This window comes from Botryllus schlosseri, chromosome 6 (genome assembly GCF_051294905.1).
Source record: "Botryllus schlosseri isolate E-star chromosome 6, Bs_hap1, whole genome shotgun sequence".
NCBI lineage: Eukaryota > Metazoa > Chordata > Ascidiacea > Stolidobranchia > Styelidae > Botryllus > Botryllus schlosseri.
Window position 1 is genome coordinate 18,716,906 of NC_137241.1, and position 19,671 is coordinate 18,736,576.

The 19,671-nt window shown below is 39.1% G+C and overlaps 1 protein-coding gene and 1 long non-coding RNA gene across 4 annotated transcripts in view; one reads left to right on the forward strand and one right to left on the reverse strand.

The window, feature by feature from the left end:
* LOC145441360 (uncharacterized) overlaps window positions 1-19,671 on the forward strand; it is a 370,726-nt gene that overhangs the window by 178,673 nt on the left and 172,382 nt on the right. The window lies entirely within an intron of this gene.
* On the reverse strand, window positions 1,881-18,018 carry LOC145441350 (aminopeptidase NAALADL1-like). 2 transcript variants are annotated; one of them, XM_080319196.1, is made up of 14 exons: window positions 17,449-18,005; window positions 14,549-14,846; window positions 14,227-14,431; window positions 13,958-14,153; window positions 13,749-13,900; window positions 12,495-12,657; window positions 12,218-12,416; window positions 10,828-10,910; window positions 6,478-6,565; window positions 3,122-3,198; window positions 2,716-2,897; window positions 2,420-2,504; window positions 2,245-2,337; window positions 1,881-2,108 (listed from the first exon to the last, which is right to left on the reverse strand). In XM_080319196.1, the coding sequence occupies exons 1-14, from the start codon at window positions 17,661-17,663 to the stop codon at window positions 1,937-1,939; spliced, it is 2,208 nt and encodes a 735-aa protein (XP_080175322.1). In that variant the 5' UTR covers window positions 17,664-18,005; the 3' UTR covers window positions 1,881-1,936. The 2 variants fall into 2 exon arrangements, with proteins under 2 accessions (XP_080175322.1, XP_080175323.1); XM_080319197.1 differs by lacking the exons at window positions 1,881-2,108; window positions 2,245-2,337 and having other exon boundaries at window positions 2,418-2,504; window positions 2,716-2,889; window positions 17,449-18,018.

Here is a 19,671-nt window from a genome sequence, read left to right on the forward strand (position 1 = left end):
GCGCGAAGCGCGACGAAAATTCTGGGTTTTACTTGACCTTTGTGAAAATGAAATATTGGTATATGTTATGTTCTTGATCTTGTTTGAACAATAACTCAATACGACGAGGTTGCAATAAGAAATCAGTATATTATACAGCAGAATATCTTTAGGCAGGCGACACGATCCAGAGTGCAGTTAAACGAAAAGACCAGTAGTCAACAGAACACAGGGTATAAATACGAAGCACGACACACGAAGAAATAATGATTGGCGGTAATTACTAATCCTAGACAAATAAGAGGCAAACGCTACCAACGTAAAATGCATGAACATAACAGTATACTCCATGAAAACGATCCCGAAATTCCTCAGACTATCTTTCTGATTGAAGCATTAAACTACTTGTACTTGACAAACTGAAAATAGCGAAAAGTAAGTAAGTAGATGACAAAATATTACGAAGAAGAAGTAACGGGAAATTAGATTTACATGAGTAAGTACCGAAAGTAGCGGAAAACTACTCGAGTACTTCTGAAAAGTAGAAATACTTCGTTACTGAACACCTCTAATAATTATGCCGTAATTGTGTAAATACTTTGAAAAAATCAAAACATGTGGTATGAGCTTTCGGACGACTGACATCATATATTGGCAACCTTTACGATGTGGCATAATTGCAAACCTAGAAATTGTCGCCGGTTCAACAGCAATAGCACGTAGGCATGTATCATTGGAACGGAATATGCGTTCTGATCGTAATGATCATCCACCATAAAAATGTTGCATCACGATGTATTCCTGGTCAAAAATATTTTTAAGGTGGGCCAGGGATCAGAAATCTTTTTTGTCAAAGGAGCCACATTGACGCTATATTTTCAATTGTCAATGTCAATCCCCTGTGACGTCACGATAGAACATTGTCTACGTCATGAAAAAAAATACAAAAACAATAAAGACATGTTTTGAACAACCGCCATGTTTTAAATATTTTTGTTTTAAATGCAACCCTAATAGTGACCTACATGAGAGTTTCATCACAGTAAATAAGGCTCATCAAAACGTTTGGAATTATACGATCTACCTCTACCACATTTTCAGTTACCTTTCTAATCGCGCAAAGCGTTATGTAGTATTCGGCACAACATTTCCATATCGCTCATCATCTTATTATCTACAGGCTTTGTAATACACAGGGGATGACGCCATATCGTGACATTTTCTGAAAGGGAGCACTATAGCGTAAAAAGGTTGAGAATCGCCGTTATAGGAAACCTAACATTTGTATCACATGATGCGGCTGAATACTTATGTTGTGGACAATATATATCGTAACGTAGGAGATGTAGCAACACGAACCCGGCTTTCTGCACCGTCCTTGTAGGTCAGTTTCCAGGCTTTGGCGGTCCATGAGAGTTTATCAATGAGTGATGATATACAAAACTCCAACAAATTCTACTTCTACTTGAAGTAGTTTTGAACTGCATCGAAAAGCACTACTTCTACTCGCACTTTATTAGAATCTGCGCCGCTACTTCTACTTGAGTAGCTTTCTCGACTATTTTGACCACCTCTGCGGCTATATATCTGGTCTTTCTCAGGACTTTTTGTAAACACGTCGTGTGAACACTGAACAGCTACGAATGGAGAAGGAGCCCAGTTAAGCGTAATGTCAGAGCCGATCAGAGCCGTCGTGCCAATAAAGGCGTATAAACCAACTGTGCCAAATCGCACTCTCTCATGCCGGGCAGTGGATCAATAGCTAACGGCGTCAACTCCCACAACAAGCCTAATCTGATAAAAGATTACCTATAGTACTGCACAGTATGCAACTTCTGAGCGCCTTCCGCAGCTACTATAAAAGTGTCCCACCGACACCCTGACACCGACAATCACACACAATTAGTAACGTTCGTGTATTAATTAGGCAACATTAGGAGTATCAGAGACGCGGCCACTAATCAATTTCCAACATGCTTGCGGCATTCAGTAGCCTGTATGTGATCATGGCTAGTTGTTTTTCGGCGTTTGTTATGACTTCCCGCGAAGGTGAAGAAACTCCGGCTAATAAAGCAGCGATGCTCGGAAAGGACCCATCATTTGTACCATAATGATATCCAAATATGTGCCTGTGGAAATACAACAGTATGAAGATTGATTTGATGAGGATTGATATTTTCTTAATTGACCCACAATGTTAAGTTTACCCCACGCCATTCAAGAACTGTTGAAATAAACAACAATCAGGAATAAAATGTAACTCACTTGAAATTTATTTGTCCGGGAAGACCGAGGGGTTCAATGAAGGATCTTTCAAATCTGCGAAGCCTACTGTTCACTGCTGCAATATCCAACACACTATTAAATAATATAAAATTGTTGATGTAGCTTAAATAAGCGTATATAAATCGATATATAAACAAGCCGATAACAATCTTACTTGGTTCTATCGAGGTCACTTTCTATGTAATCCCCAATAGCTATCGCATTATCTTTCAGTAAGTTAATTGCATCCATCAGATAGCCTGTTTGAGAAAAAGGCGCATTAAGTTCTTCGGCATGCAATTCGCAAATCTACAAATAGGCCTAATATGCACTGACTATATATTATTGCGCTGAATATTAATTAATTAATTATAAATAGTATGTCATTGTAAAAGAAGAGATCCATATTTCAATCCTTTAAGCAATGTATTTCAATCGTTTACGAGCTAACATAAAGTTAGTTTGCCTTACCTCGTTTATCTTCGGAGAAATATTCGCCATAATTTCGAAGAGTCGTTTCAGCTTGGGATTCGATCAAACCAACCATCGCCATCAAATCGAATGGAATTATCAGTGAGTCGGCCAATCTCAACATAATCGCCCCAGATACTTTGCAGACAGTGGCATGCGCCATGAACCCAGGGTCTAGAAATCTCGAAGTAAGATTAAAATCTATAGTAGCCTACTTACAAATATGAATATAAACTATACAGATATAGAGAAATGTATGTAGTAGGCCTAATGGAGCGTTAATAAACATGAAAATACTCTTTTCTAAATGTTCAGGCGGATGATAAACATTAGACGCCAATTATAGGGGGCGTGTACTGGATACTGCAGATTAGCAAGTTCGAGTAAATTCCAAATTTTTTCTTACCTTTTCATGTAGTCAAATGTATCATATCCAGTGTGGTAAGTAGGATACGGGGAAATCTGGTATCTCGCTTCACTCAACTTAAACGAGAAAACATTGAATTATGAATTATTGCAACAAAAAATTGTCATTATTGTTAGATCGAATAAAGGTCACTATGACTAATCACTATGGATAAAAGGGAAAGCATGCGATTCCGTCGCTTTCGCAATGGATGTGCATTATTCAATACTCCTTCTATATCCTTGCCATCATCAGAGGTGGCCAGTAACGAAGTACTTCTACTTTTTCGAAGTACTCAAGTAGTTTTCCTCTGCTTCTGGTACTTACTCAAGTAGATCTGATTTTCGCTACTTCTATTTCTACTTCGTAATATTTTGTGATCTACTTACTTACTTTTCGCTATTTTCAGTTTGTCAAGTAGAAGTAGCTCAATCTTCCAATCAGGAGGATAGCCTGAGGAATTTCGGGGCTGTTTTTACGGAGTATCAACATTTGATTTTCATAAAAGTGTAGTAAAACCCAGAATTTTCGTCGCGCCTCGCGCACAGTGGATACGGAGTGAACGGTATGATTTCACGAAAGTATCGGTGAATATAATTTAGGTAGAGGGTGGGCGTGGTTCCACTCACACCACATTGTCGCCCTTCACCCATATGAAATAATTCATCACAGTATATATGGCTCATCATAATGTTTGAAACTGATGTTTCGCAATCTAGCATTTACTTGTCATATCGTAATCTAGCATGTCCTGTCCATGTCCATGGCGTGTCCTAAGCTGGAAAAGTGGAGTCTGACTTTTTTTAGTTTTAGAGCTATTTTAGCATACCAGCTTTGTAACTTTCTGGACTAAAACATGAAATACATGTTCTGCTTTTAGAAGTAGTATTTATATTTCACTTTCAATTACCAGTATCATATACTTTGAGTTATAATTAATATCAGTTCTATGTCTAAATAACATACATGTTGAAGTATAAAAGGAAGTGTAGTAATGCCTTTAATTTCTGGAAATAAAGCTACACAATATGGCATTTTCACGGTCCACCATATCTTTTATTGACGTTTACTAATCGCGCAACGTGATTACACCGTATCCCAGTGGTTCTCAACCGGTGTGCCGCGGCACACTTGTGCCATTTACGTCGCGCAAGTGTGCCGTGAGCGACTACTTCGGATTTTTTAAATTATGAGCAAAATAATTCTAGTCTATAGCAAACGATTAATAATCTAAATTGAGCTTGATGTGAACTTTGCATATTTGCAAAATCAAAATTGATATTATACCCGCAATCAATATCCCCGTCGAATTCGCTTTACCGGGCAGATCGCGTGCCTTGAAGGCTGAATTCAGTTTTGCACATTGTCTCCCCAATCACCAGCGAGAAATGAACTTCTTTGGAATTGACGTTCGCGTTTACCAATTCGATTTTCGAACATGGAAATCCACATTCTGATTGTTAGGTATCGTGCCGGCACTTTCGTTAAATGTAGGCTTGAAGCACAACGTTGTGTTACTGACGACTAGGGCTGGGCAAAATCGAGTACCTGAGTGATTCGATTCTGAATCACGTAATATGCTTCGAGTCGAGTCGAGTAATCGAGTATCACTCATTATGACGTCATAACATATTGTAATACGTCAAAGTTCAAATATGTACCGTTTATGCCACCTCAAAGAATATAATGGCTGTTATCCATCTCATAAAAGCTACTGTGGTATTTTTTCGATCATACTGATTCCATTCCACTTGGTGGCAATGCTCTGGGATAATGATAACTTGGGAAATGGGCTACGTCCAGTAATCTTTGTAGCTTTGTACTATATGATTCGTATGCTACGATACCGCCAATCAAGGTTTCAAGGCTTTAACACTGAAAATGAGTATCGAAACTATAATCCTCGTTGATAAATTACCTTTCAGTGGCGAGAAGCGTATAATTTCAGTACTCGAAAAAATCGTCTTTCATTACTCGACTCGAATCATTAAAATTAATACTCGATTCAGATTCGAGTACTCGAATCATTGTGCCCAGCCCTACTGACGACGAATATGAGAATGGAGAAGCAAGGTGGATTAAATTATATCAGTTAACAAACCTCTTCGCTTCGCCGCTGAGGTTATAATCTTCGTTTGTTGGAAGTATAATTGAACACTGCGGGTGGCTGCCAGTAGACCTATTCAGGTATGGCTATCCTCATGCGTGCTACACAATCTGCGTGAAAATGCATTGTATATAGCCTGGTATAGCCTACACCTCTACGCCTCCGTATTCGTTAACGGCGATCGTGCTTGACCTCTTCGAACCAATCTGTCAGTGGCAGATTTATTGTCAAACGAATCTTATGAAATCGTGTCTAGGGCAGCCCGAAGTTTCTGTGAGGTCGTACATCAAAATGATCCCTTTTACTTTACTCTGAATGCGCCCTATTTGTTGTATTCACGAAGGAACGATATTCTGGCCAAAGTAAAGCGACGTCTTTCCATCACGGCTAAGTAAGCTATATAAAGTATTCTAGTAGTTTGCAGGTGCCGTAAGTCAAAAAAGTTCAGAGCCACTGTGATGGTGTGCCGCGAACTATTTTTCATTTCAAAAGGGTGCCGCGAGGTCATAAAGGTTGAGAACCACTGCAGTATCCTATAGAACTTCTCCGTATTGCTATTCGACTAAACTACGGTCCTTATAGTATGGGGGATGGCGCCATACCGCCATACCATGCTATTTTCTAAAGCGTGCTGTTCGAGAAAACAGAGGATTAGCATCGCATTTCCATATCAATACTATCATTTTCATCACATGATGTGGATGAATACTTATTGCTTATGCTATCGAAAATTGGATACATGCTGGTATGCATCAATATGAATCAAGCTCGTCACCTATCGCATAGCTCAATTTGCACCTTTTTACAATCCATGTGAACGAATTAGGATCGTTTTCAAAACTACTTACTTACTTGAGTACTTTTAAAGTCAGTCAATTCTACTTCTACTTCAAGTAGTTTTAGGTTGCTTATGGAAGAAAAACTTCTACTCGTACTTGAGTAGATTTTTTTATCGCTACTTCTACTTCTACTTGAGTAGCTTTCTTGACTACTTTGACCACCTCTGGCCATCATACACAATGACATCTTTCTGCTGAAGCTGAACCAAACAAAATCGGGTATGATGATATACATCATTGCCGCTGGGAATAAGTACTATGAATAATTTCAATACCTATTTAGAATAACGATTATTTAGAATAACGATTATATAATTTCTTAGCAATACAATACAAAACAATTTACGTATCAGCGCAACATTCAAGCGTATACCCGGTATTTGATTTTCAAAAGAAAGATTCGTACTCACATTTCCCCGATAAGATAAATCTGCTGTCGTGATGCCCAATCCGTTATAAAAGTAGGCATAGTCGGAATTCGCAAACAGACCAGCGACACTGCGGCGAAATACACCGTATCATTTATCTATGCAATGTTACACGCATTTAACAGAGTTTTTTTCTGAAAACCTGAAAATAAAATCCTTCGACAGCAGGGAACTACGGTCTTGATGAACGATCTATCTTGACCTGATCTGTCAAGGCTTGAGATATATCTTCAATCGAATTAAAGTTATTTCACAGAAGCAGATAATCTGTTCTTACAGCACCAAGTAGCATCCAGCGTAGACAACACAGACAAATTAACAGCAAGGGCTAGCGAACACACAAACGCATTAATACACCACGCCTTAACCTAACAATCAACCAATCATTGACCTAATCACCGAATGAGAGGAACAGAAATACTAAATGAGAGTTCACAGGCCATAAGCAATTAAAGCTTCGCAACAGGTCTTTCTTTCAGTGAGTGTAGGATATTTTTTGCGTTGCGGCATCGCACCTACAAGGTATATGGGAGAGTGGCGAACCCTTTACCCCAGTAATCGGGAACCTTTATCGCCCACAGAGCCAAATTCCCCCTATATTTGGAATTGTAATACCCAAAGAGCCACACAACGAAGTCAGTCAGCAGTCACGTCACAATCAATAATTTGTGACGTCATCGTGGCACGGAATGGAAGAGGTTCGGGGTTCGTCTAATCAAGCCCATTGCACGACATTTGAATAACAGTAAAAGTGATAATTTCCTGTTTATGTTTCAGGGACACGTTTTTTACAGTTATGCGATTCCAATGAATATACGCAGCACGCATTGGTTAGACAGACAGACGGATAGATTCTTTATTTGTACTATGTGAGTTTACACAAATATGCAAAAAATACAAACACAGCGATACGACCACAACAAGATGTGTAGTCTTCAGGTCAGCTGTAGTCAAGGCGTAATGATAGTATATTATATCATGTAACTGTCAGTCACTTCAACAACTGAATAAATAACAATACGCAAATACAAAACAGTAAAAGTAAAATGAAAAAACAGCAACACTATAGTTCGAAATAAATACCAGACCATATTCTCAAGTGTCAATATGTAAAAATGAGCTGAGAGTATAGCCATATATGTCTTAATTGTTCTACTGGCCTGGCAGCCAGGCAAGGATCAATTACTTCCCATGGATCGGAATAATAACCTCGGCGACGGAGAATATTGTTAACTGATATCATTTATCTGACTTTACCATTCAATTAACACATTCTTCGGCGGTATAACCTACCCTTTAACGGCAGTGCCATAAAGCTAACTATAACAGTCGGAAATGTGGATGGGATGGCTTGGCTAAGCTGATAATTGGAATTTGTAATTGGGAATGTTACTTCCAAAAGCGTTCAGTTCCCGCTGATTCTGACGGAGATAATGCGAATTCGTAAACTGCATGACCGTACCCCACTGTACACCGTAGTGTATATATAGGCGTCGCGTTGGTTGTAAGTGCGACAACAACAACAACTTTGTTTTAGCAATTATACAAAATTCGTGTTGAACTCGATTTGTACGATTTGCACGATTTAGACCAGCGCTTTTCAACCTTATTGCGCACCATTCGAACATCACTCATCTTGACGCCAAAACAGTAAGGATGTCGTTAAAAGTTCAAATATGTGAGGGATACCATTTATCCTAATTTTGCAATAAAAACTAAAATGTCCTACAATGACGCCCAAATGTCTTATTTTTTCGCAATCCATCCTCTCTGTTTGCTTTAGGCATTGCTATAGGTCACTATGGAGACGAATAAAATTGGTCAATTATCCACTAATCGGCATATTCCGGAATTGCTGTGTAGGCTGACTAAAAAAAGGTCAACCGAACGGAAATTGTTCGTGGATACCCGGATTTAAGGTACCGACGCGGGAAGTTGACCTTTTTTATTTTAGCCCACCTGCCGGGCGATCAGCATTGTCTGTATTTCCCGTATTTACTTCTCTTATTGTAACTTGAAAAAAGTGTCCTCTAAAATATGTACCTTTTATACGAACACTAAGAATATATTGCTAGTTCTACATCGTATTAAAGATAATTTGGCATTTTCCCACCATACCTATTTCATTGCATTTACTGAAAATGCTGTTGGTTGACCGCGACTTCACAGTTTTGAACAATGTTTTAAACAAATACCATTTCAAAAAAATATATGTTTTTCAAAAGTTGTATAATTACGTCATAATTCTGTACAGTGTATATATTTAAAAAAAAATACGTATAATATGAATCTTCAGGCGACTTGCACTATAAATGGTCGACGTATACACGTTATATGAATGATTGCAACCCTCGATATCGTCGTCGGTTTAGCAGTTATAACACGTATGTACTTATGTATCATTTAAACCGGATGAATGTTCTGATAATGATGACGGCCGACCGTAAAATGCTGCATGACGACGTAGTCCAGGTCAAAGATATTCTTTGGACCATCTATAAGACAGGGATCGGGAACCTTTTTCGTCAAGGAAGCTATATTGGCCCTAATTTTCACTATAATTCCCAAAGAGCCATATCAAAATGTCAATAAACTATGACGCCGCAATTGACGATTGGTGATGTCATGGTTGCACAAAATCGAAGTTCACTACGTAGAATTCGTCGTGTGCGCCACGTTTCATGTGTTTGTTTGTTTGTTATGCTGTTGATCATGGTCGCCATGCGTTTGGAAAGACGCAGAAATCGCAAGACTTAATAATGAAATTGTATCGAATAATTGCTGTGGGGAAGGATCTGGTGAGATTATTGATGAATTCGGTTTTTCGCCCCGGGAAAATCAGGGCTAAAAAAAAAGAAAAGCAATAAGATATGTTTTGAACAAGAGCCATGTTCTATACATTATTGTTTTGTATTGATTTTTCTTTTCAATGCAATCCGAACACACACCAGATACACAAGAAAAAGGGCAATTTCGCAAGACAAGTTGACGAAAAAATTAAGGGGAGGGAGGGCGGCGATTCTTTTAGGAGTTACAAAATGCCAACAGACGATAAGGGTGAACATGAGAAGACTTTTATTTCCAATTTCTAGTTTCTTTCGAAGTAGAATTTTAGAGTGGTTCAGTCATTTGCTGTTGTAAAATGAATTATGAACCCTCGGCCGGCAATATGAAGTATTTTGCTATACGGTCGCTATAGAGACGCACGTCAAACGCATTTACACCGGCGAAATATCAGAGTTATACAGATTGGAAGTTTAGCGACCTTATTACTCGGCAGCACATACTTGTGCGAGCAAATATTTCACGGATGAACCATGTCATATATTCTGTCGGGTCAAACATTTCTGAGAGCCAAATGGAAAACGGCGTGCACCCCTTCGTATAGTAGGACATTCGGTGTTTTGTAGGGATGGTATGAACATGAGGTTCGCATGTTCGCGTTCAGTATGTGAACCTCAGACATTTCGAGGTTCACTTTCGAAAACGAACCTTGGTGGGTTTTGCACTGTGAACCTTTTTCATATTATACAATTTTCTGAGTCATAACAACTTATTTGGTTGAAATTCTAAGTATTTCAACTTCGGACCGCTCTCTGAGTGATGCTGGCAGTATGAAAATAAATTCAGCACTAATCGAGCATGCAACCTGTAAATTAAAAAAAATGTTTTGTTAGAAGAGCTTGCTCGAATATTCAGCTTTCCGTTTGTGACTATGTAATAGTATAATAGGACATAAGATATTTTCCTTTGAACCAAAAGAGGTTATACGCTAGGCTTACCATACGTCCTCTTTTAAGAGGATTTGTCCTCTTTTTTGACTTTTTTGAAAGTGTCCTCGGAGGACGCCCTTTTGTCCTCTTTTTTGAGATTTTGTCCTCTTTTTTGAAAATTTAGGTCAGATTTAGAGGAAATTGCGAGTGATATGCCGCAAATTAGCGCAGAAGTGAAGCTCCGGCGGGTATTTCGGAGGGAAAAGTGGTGATTTCAGCTGTGAGCGAGAAGAAGACCTTTTTTTTTAGTCATCCACCTGGCAATGTGGAGTGAAAAACAACGTGATTTTGAGCTCTGAGCGGAAGTGATGACCTTTTTTTTTTTTTTTTTTTTTTAGTCATCCACCTGGCAATGTGGAGTGAAAAACGTGATTTTGAAGTGGGAAAAATTTACCGGTTTTTGAGAATTCTTCTCCAGTTTTGCATGTCTGAAATTTCTGAAAAAGTGTCCTCTTTTTTCATTTCCGAAATATATGGTAAGCCTATTATACGCATCCAAAGAAATGTCAATGTCAATGTCCAAAGAACGATCAGGATGGCCACTCTCTTGCATACTTACTATGGAATATCATCGCGCGGTCCTGGGTAATAATCCTTCCACGTATCGAACACAGATTTGCTACTATCGACAGGATCTTCGACCTGAAGAAATATTCGCAACGAAATCGAATTCATTTTATATTTGCTATATAGGCCACCGATTTTATTGGTAAATACGACAGCTTTTTTCTTTTTATAATGGCTATACTGAAACGCATTACTTATCATGAATGAGGAATACGGTCCGTGGACACTGGACATGTGAGCACTGAGAAACACATGTTGGTTAGAGTTATGATAGTTGGGATTAGGTGTAGCGTTAGGACCAGTTTTACCATTAGGCCTACAAAATCAGACATTCAAGTGTCGCGTGTTATCGTTTTGCATTTCGCAGTCCTTTTCCATTGTGTTGCATGCCCAAATGCTGGAAAAATCGAATAACATATCTTTTGTATGTTTCGTGTTGAATTGGTATACTGATTTCAGTTTTTTGTGATTATCTTTTTTTGTTAATGATGATTCGTCATAATTATACTGCCGTGGACTGTAATGATTACAGGCTGTCTACCTGCTTCTCGTATTGAGAACCGCTCTTCATTTATGTTGCTGTTATCTTAACTGTTGCAGTGTTGCTGTTGCGAGCATCGTAGTCAAGTTATTAGCTCATTTGAGCCGAAGTAATAAACTAGGGTAACCATATACGTCCTCCTTTTTTAAGAAATGGAATATGTTCCTCGAGGACGCCCAAATAGTCAAATACCATCCTTTTTGGCAATCCATCCTCCGTTATAGTTATGACAGGCAGGCGATTGCACAGGCACAACTAAAAACGGCATAAAAAACGGATTTTGACGTCAGCGGTATCAAGGATGACAAGAAACTGACGTAAGAACGGCTCTTTCGGGAGTATAGTTGGAAAAATTACCTTCTTTTAGTCAACACGACAGTATTTCTAGTAAAAGTATTCAAATTACCCGTTACCTCGTCCGACGTTACAAGATTTGTGATTTGTAAAAAGTGTCCCCCCCCCTTCCGGAAATCAAAATATGGTGAACCTAAATACACTGCTTACGAATATTGTATCGCGTTCACGGCAATTATCATAGCTTGCGTGACATATGAAGTATTGTGCACGTTCAAAGGTGAACTTCATTATCTCACGCCACCACAATAGCGTCGCAGCCGGAGTGTGAAAGTTGCCAAGGCCCCTAACATCTGTAGACTTGGGCATCGTGACGCCATCTATGTTCACTACGTCATAATGAATCTATGACGTTCTGTCATCATAAAAAATTCGCCATCCCATCCCCTTCCAAATATTCATCTTGCTGATTAGCTTATACATGGTAATTGCTCACATAGAAGAAAATTGGAAAAATAAGGCGATATACAAGGCAACGTAGACCTACCTCATCCGTAGCCATTTTCAATACCGTTGTCATTAGGGGACTCGCTCTTGAGTAAAATGATAGGTTCGCAAAGACCGCAATGTCTACGTTGATGTATGCAACAGCTCTATCGGAGAGGAGAAAAGCTTTTTCCTGTGCCCATTCTGTGGATCCGATCATACCAAATTCCTCAGCCCCCCAACTCGCAAATATGATTGTTCTGATATTGACATATTAAGGCGGGATAATATGTGGAGAATAATACAGATACAACAATAGTTCGGAGCTTCGGACTAACCTTTTTGGTGTCCATCCAGATTTTCTGAGGTCGTGTAACACGGTGGTGGTTTCCAGCATACAAGCAGTCCCACTACTTGGATCTACGGCCCCGTAAACCCATGAATCTCTGTGATTGCCATAAATTACCCAGTCATCGGGTTCTGTGGATCCTTTTATTGTTCCTATGCAATAGGAGTGGACAGCCTTTTGAGTACTGCGGGTCGCATGAATTGCATAGATATTTTGACGGGCCGCAGGATTTTTATTTTTCTAATTTCGTATAAAATATGTGCATGTGTTGAGCCCGAAGTATCTGTAGAATGTAGGATGTAGTAGAGGATTACAATTTATTTTGAAAAAACATTTCACTTTTCACACGGTCCTTTTTGAATACTCCCCCCCTCCTCAACTCACAACAGTCTATCTATTTTCTCAGGTGAAGAAATCCATACGAATAGATTTTATATACCAACAGAACGACCGGTTTAAATTTATAAATTGCGCTGCTATACCTTTACGATTACGTCGAAACTAACATTACGTGCGTGGTAAATGATCTTTTTCAGCAAGGAGAGGTATCGGAGTGGCTATTATGTATAAGTCACAAATATGGTTGAACGAGTGACAATTTGTACGAAAGTTTGAATTCACGAAGTTTAATTTACAACAATTGATTATAAGTCACCTATAAATCGAATTGATTTCGTTGAAAAATGTAAACAAACATATTTATGGTACCGTTTTACGAACTTGCGTCGTGGCCTACATTAAAAGGACTATAGGCAGGAGTCAGCAACCTTTTTTTCTCTACGGACCGATTTCAAAATAACTTTTTTTTCGCGGTCCGGTGTTCAAAACACACAAATGTTCAACGTTTAAAATTGATACAGCATAAGGTCAGTAAAGGGCGCACAGTAAGGCAGTAACGCATATGATTCTCTATAAATTTTATCAGTGATCTTGACCACTATGCAAAAGTTAACGAACTTTTCGCGGACCAGTAACGGACACCTCGCGAACTGGCACTGGTCCGTGAACCCCCGGTTGCAGACCACTGGGCTAGAGGACCACGGGCTACCCGCCCTTCATACATACCCGCGCACAGTTCAAGATATAAAATGTTATAAATCGTATATCTGAATAAAACCATACTTATATGTCAACTCTTCATCATGTATTGTAAGCTAGTCTTATCCATATCAAGTAAAATAAATTATAGATAGCTAAAATGACATTCTGCCAACATTTGGGATAACGCCGGTATTAGTCTCACCGATCACACTTTTACTTGTCACGTATCTGAGTTTGTTATTGACGCGAAGCCGAATCACGCCGCCCCCTGAAAATCCCGGGCCAACATTGAGCTTTCCGTTATTCAGGCCCGTACTCCACCCATCCCCAATTAGAGATGCGTTATCTCGCAACCTGAATCCATAACACGCATGTCAGAACTTCACAAACTTACTAACAATATCTACTTACATTCGAATAAGTGAGGATGCATCCTCATATGCAATGGGTTGAAGTGGTAGAACGGGAAATGTTGTTATTTCGTCAACGGGAGTCCGGAAAGCGGATTTGATGGAGGGATATCGAGGGGTTGATGGGTCTCCGAATTCGCTCAAAGCATACCCTCTCTGAACTCCACTGGGTGGGAGGCTAAAGTCATAAGGGTAACCTGAAAACATGTAGTTAATAATGACGAGTCCAGGATCATTCAATTATTCACATATATATACAATCATATATACCTTGATCTCCTTCGAGAGCATAATCTTCTGGATCAGAGTAAACCAAGACGCCGGCGACACCATAATTTTTACCATTTATTGTTCTGGTACCTCTCCCAACCTCTCCATATTTTGTTAGGGCAATAGATCCCTCTAACTCGACACCTTGAGCGGCGAGAAATGCAAAGTCTGATTCAGATCCATAGTTCGCGTAGACAAGTTGACCCTGTAAAATAGATTATGTCCGCAAACTGCACACAAGATAGGCTTCGTTTACGCCTTTCATTTGTGCCTTATAAATATTATAAGTAAAGGCTATATTTCGATCTATACCGATACTCACCGTGACATCACCAGCCGGAGCAAAAGCATTGAAATACGGAATTATCTTCTCTGGTGCCGCCATATATTCGCCGTACACATCTTCATTCGTCCTTGTGGTGAGCTTAAGTTGGCCTGTCGAGTCGTATACTTCTGCGACATTCGGCTCATTAACCTGGTCTTCCGAGGGGAAGCTCAGTAAAATTTCATGAGAAACTATTTCGGATGAATCCAACTGATTGGTCCATGCGTCGTTAATATAGTTCACCAACTCTTCGTCATCATCGGTCGTTGCCACATGCGGTTCATTTGTCAAGTATCTAAGAGATCGAAAAAAATTATGGATAGCCAACATCGGCGACATTTGTAAACGCGGTCAACTGCAGATCGCTTTGATTTCTTCATTTCTGTGAACGGTCTCAATGCATATTCTCACTGGATTGGTCCTAGTCTTAGTGGCAACAATACGCAGACATGGGGGTAATTAGACTAATTACTTCTTAAATGAAACCGATTGCGATTACGATTACTTCTGAATCAAGCAATTGCGATTACTAATACGATTAGGCTACATGGAATAGAGTATACCCACGATTACATTTATAACAATGCATCGAATCTCTGATCACAAACTACCTCTAAATTGTATTTGCAATGACCCTTATTTTATTTATTTTATTTATTTTATTTGTTTTATTTATTTTATTTGTTTTATTTATTTTATTTATTCTATTTATTTTATTTGTAATTGTTCAAGGATGCAGTGTGTTTTTGTTGTTTTTGTAGTTCATTCGTTTGTATTTTTTTATTTCTTTTTATTGGTTAATCTAAAGTTCTGAGAGTCCAAGTTCTGCGATAAATTGCTTCTGGCCTGAGTGGCTCGGCTTTGATGACTTTGTTATATCGAGCCTCCTTGTATCACATTTCACCGAATGGCATTTCTGTTTTTCGGGATATTGATTTTCACGGTAATAGTCAAATATAGATTCTCTCTCTCTTTGGTTAATTCGTTACGCAATGACGAGCAAAGCTAGTACCCTACTTGTGCTGCAAAAATGAGCAGTGGAATTTGAAAATACGACGTTCCTGTTATCAATAAGCGGATGCAATAATCACACTATTACTTGCTCACGAATGTTCATGTTCAGTCTATATGATAGTCCATTAACGATTGCGATTACGATTACGATTACTTGAAAATGCTGCAATCGTCGTAATCGATTACGATTACAAATTATAATACCCAATGCCTATCCACTACACTTCTGGTAGACATACTTCAAAATTTGGTACTTTAGTAATGGTAAAATTATTAGTTCCATTATGTAATGTTTGCCTTTTACACCGTAAGATCATCGGGTTTTCTGTCCTATCCTGGAGTATCAGATGTGTAATGGACGTTTAAAAAATGCTGTGCAACGTGCTCACGAATATTCAGTTTATGACAGTCCCTTTACGATAGGGTTGCCATACGTCCGGAATTTCCCGGACATGTCCGGAATTTCACTGTTCAAACTGCGTCTGGGAGGAAATTTTGAAATATACCCAAATGCCCGAAATTTTGACGGCTTGAAATAGGATCATTTTTTTTCGTGAAATAACATGAATGATATAGTATGTTTTGGTAGATTTATGCCACTTTAAATCTTTCTTCGCGCTGCGTTTAGTGTCACATTTATTGATTTTAATATGTGTACCGCCACCCTCGCAAAACATAAAATAAAATATAAATTAAGTCCAAGTCTATATAGGTTGACGGTATATTCCTAGAGTCGGTTAAGGTTATTTAGATGCTTTATTCAAAGACAATGGCTTATCAAATTTTGAAATTATCCACAGAATATTTTCAAATTGGAGTCGCGACCATAAAAGATTGATAACCACCGGATGTGCGACCTGCTGGTGCGGACCGGCATTTAGGCTCATAAATAGTCATAGCCGTGTGATATGACATGACTCTACGGATTACGTTCCTTACATTTTCGAAGTCATCCATGGCCTACTAAAACATGTTTTAGTAGGCCATGAGTCATCATATCCGCACCAGCTCTACCGCTAACTATATGATCATGTTGGCGCAGAGAGGATCAACATTTTTATAGTAATATATGGAAGAACCAATATTATTGACAGATTTCATTCACTAAATTTTACGACCAGATACATATACAAAACCAGATGTAGTAAGCCCTCCAGAAGATGCATCGATTACCCTGTGGTGGGCTCAAGATCAGTGTTTATTTGGACGGGAGGGGGCTGGAAAAATGTTGTTTCGGTCCTGGTTACAACACACAGCCACATAAATGCACCGACCTAACATTATAGCTGCTCTTGATCAGGATCGTGACCACCTCTGGTCGACAGGCAAATCTCTGCAACAGTGTGACGTCATATTGACAGACAATGTGTCATAGCTCATGAAAATCCGCTAGTGGGCGCTAAATAGTGTCCGGAATTTGCTCCACAAAAATATGGTAACCCTGATTACGATTGCGATTACGATTACTTGAAAATGCTGTGGTCGTCGTAATCGATTACGATTACAAATTTCCCAATGTCTATCCACTACACTTCTAGTAGACCTACTTCAAAATTTGTTACTTTAGTAATGGTAAAATTATTTGTTCCATTATGTAATTTTTGCTTTTTATATGGTAAGATCATCGGGTTTCTGTTGTATACTGGAGTATAAGATGTGTTTTGTACGTTTAAAAAAATGCTGTGCGACGTGGGGAAGTCGAGTTAAGTTACACTTATTAGAGGCTCGTCTCAACTATCGCTGTAGTAGGCCTACAGAAGATTAGGATCAGCTCTAACACCCACGACAGGAAAATATTCATGCTTTCCTAATTCCAATATGTCTCTTACATATAGGCTATCCTCCTATATTCCCCAAATAACATAGATGCAATGCGACCTTACCTTAATGTTTCTTCGATACTGCTTGTCTGTATTCTAGAAACATATTTCTGGATTACACTTTCTTCCAAATCTCCTATTTGCTTTTCGTAAGTAGACATCCAAGATGGTAACGCATCCGGAACATGCGAGAACCATCCAATCACTACTCCTATTGCGATCGCAGTGATCGTAGTGGACGTAGTCACTATAATCAACTTTCTAGTAATTTTCTCCATCCTTGCATCTTAAACTGAAATGGTAGCTTATCGGTTGAGACAGAGACAACAGTAGTGTGTACTGTAGGCTACACACGTGTGCAATTGTGCCATGTGCACTGGCCTTCTGTCTACATTATCGTCGCCAGCGAATAATAGCGTTGGAATTCCTTTGCAAACTTTACCTATACAGGACACACGTCAGTGTACTTGTACACTATTACGCTGGTTGTTACTGAGTAAACATATGCAATAATGCAACACATGAAAGAGAAGTTTCAGTAATTACACAACCTTACACAGAAACGGCGTTGTTGTTGTCCAGCAGCGGTTCGTAACATTTTCTCCTTGGCGCCAAGTTAACTAACTGTAATTTTCTTGACGTCCAGCCAGTAAATTTTAATGATGACTGAAAGAAAATATGCCAAGCACGTGATACGGGACGCTCCCTTGGCTGAGAACCACTATACTGTAAATCTTTATAGGTATGGATTGCATTTAAAACCATGATGGTGTTTTAAAATAACGTCACTTTAAAAAGCACTAAAATCAACGCTGCATTGCGTTCAGAAGGACATCATTCTTAGATGTAATTTCACCCATTTATCGTCGACTGCTGGCTGTGGCGCCCCGGATCGATGAGGTGAGGAGTAGGCCGGGGCCTACGATATTCACGGCCTTATCTCGCACAAAACACTTGAAAGAACTAACAGGCCGACGCTGCAAAATAGACACCAGCGATTGACTCAGGAATTGTTTTGCTTTCGCTTCTCATAACAGACTCCTCGCATTTCGAAGCGCGCAGTTTCCATTATTCGGCGTGTTCTTGAGTTGAAGGGATGTTATGTTATAGTATTAGACCATCTTATAGTAGGTAGGCTACCGTTATGCGATTGCACTACTATGAAGCATTCCACTTAGTTTTTGAACCAGTGGCCGAGTTTGAATTGTTATAGCATGATACTGTGACTAACTAATAATACAGGGACGACTGTTTCGTTATTGTAGAGGAGATATGGTTAGCTGCCGTTTTGAACGGCTTATAGCATGAGGTAGGATGCCGCTATGCAGTTGGTAAATAATTCTTTATGTTGCGATATTCTGCACGCACACCACAATATTTTAAAAATTTGCGATGGTAGTTCATGTGGCCTTTCTGGCGGCGACTTACTGTATACTTGGTGACTCAGGTTTGGCTATGGCTAAATAATCGATAATGGTCAACAGATGCTGTGCTTCCCGGTGTAAGTCTGGATATTTGACAACTAAGAAAAAAGTTTCGTCGTTTCAATTTCCATTTGATGATACGGAGTTACAAATGAAGTGGATAACTTTTGTGAATAGACGTAATTGGAAGTCAACTAAGAATTCTGTAATTTGTGCGTTGCACTTTGAATCAAAGTAATTCAAAGACTGTGGCTTACGAAAAAAGCTACTTCTGGATGGAAAGCCAGTCCCTTCCATTCGATACGAGCAGGAGCTAACAACGGCCTTCACTGATCCCGACTGTGTCTCCTTGCAGAAAACCACCAAAGGAAAGGATTTTCCACAAGGCTATACCATGTACAACAGAGATATTAAATATGTGATTTTCTACCATTTGGAATTCAATGATTTCCCAAAGGTGTCAGAGAGCATAAGGATTGACGATAAGTTGCATGTCAAATTACAGTGTGATGGAAAGAATGTTCCTTCGCCACCTTGGTTCAGTGGTTCACACAAGGCACCAATGCTATACCCTGACTAGATTTGGTGCTTTACTCAACTTTCCGCAATATCTCAAAAATCTCCGTGAAAATTCCCAACACAATTTACTGGACGAGCTTCAAAATCTGATATATTACAAGACTGATGGCCATTCAATATTCATCCGAAATGATTCGTTTTGCTCTACTACTTCGGTACTGATATAATTTTGATGGTAGATGAGATGTCCTTACAGAAAGGTGTTCAATATCATGCTGGTAAATATTATGGAGCAGATGAAAGCGGTAACCTCTATAAAGGTATTGTTGTAATGATGGTCAAT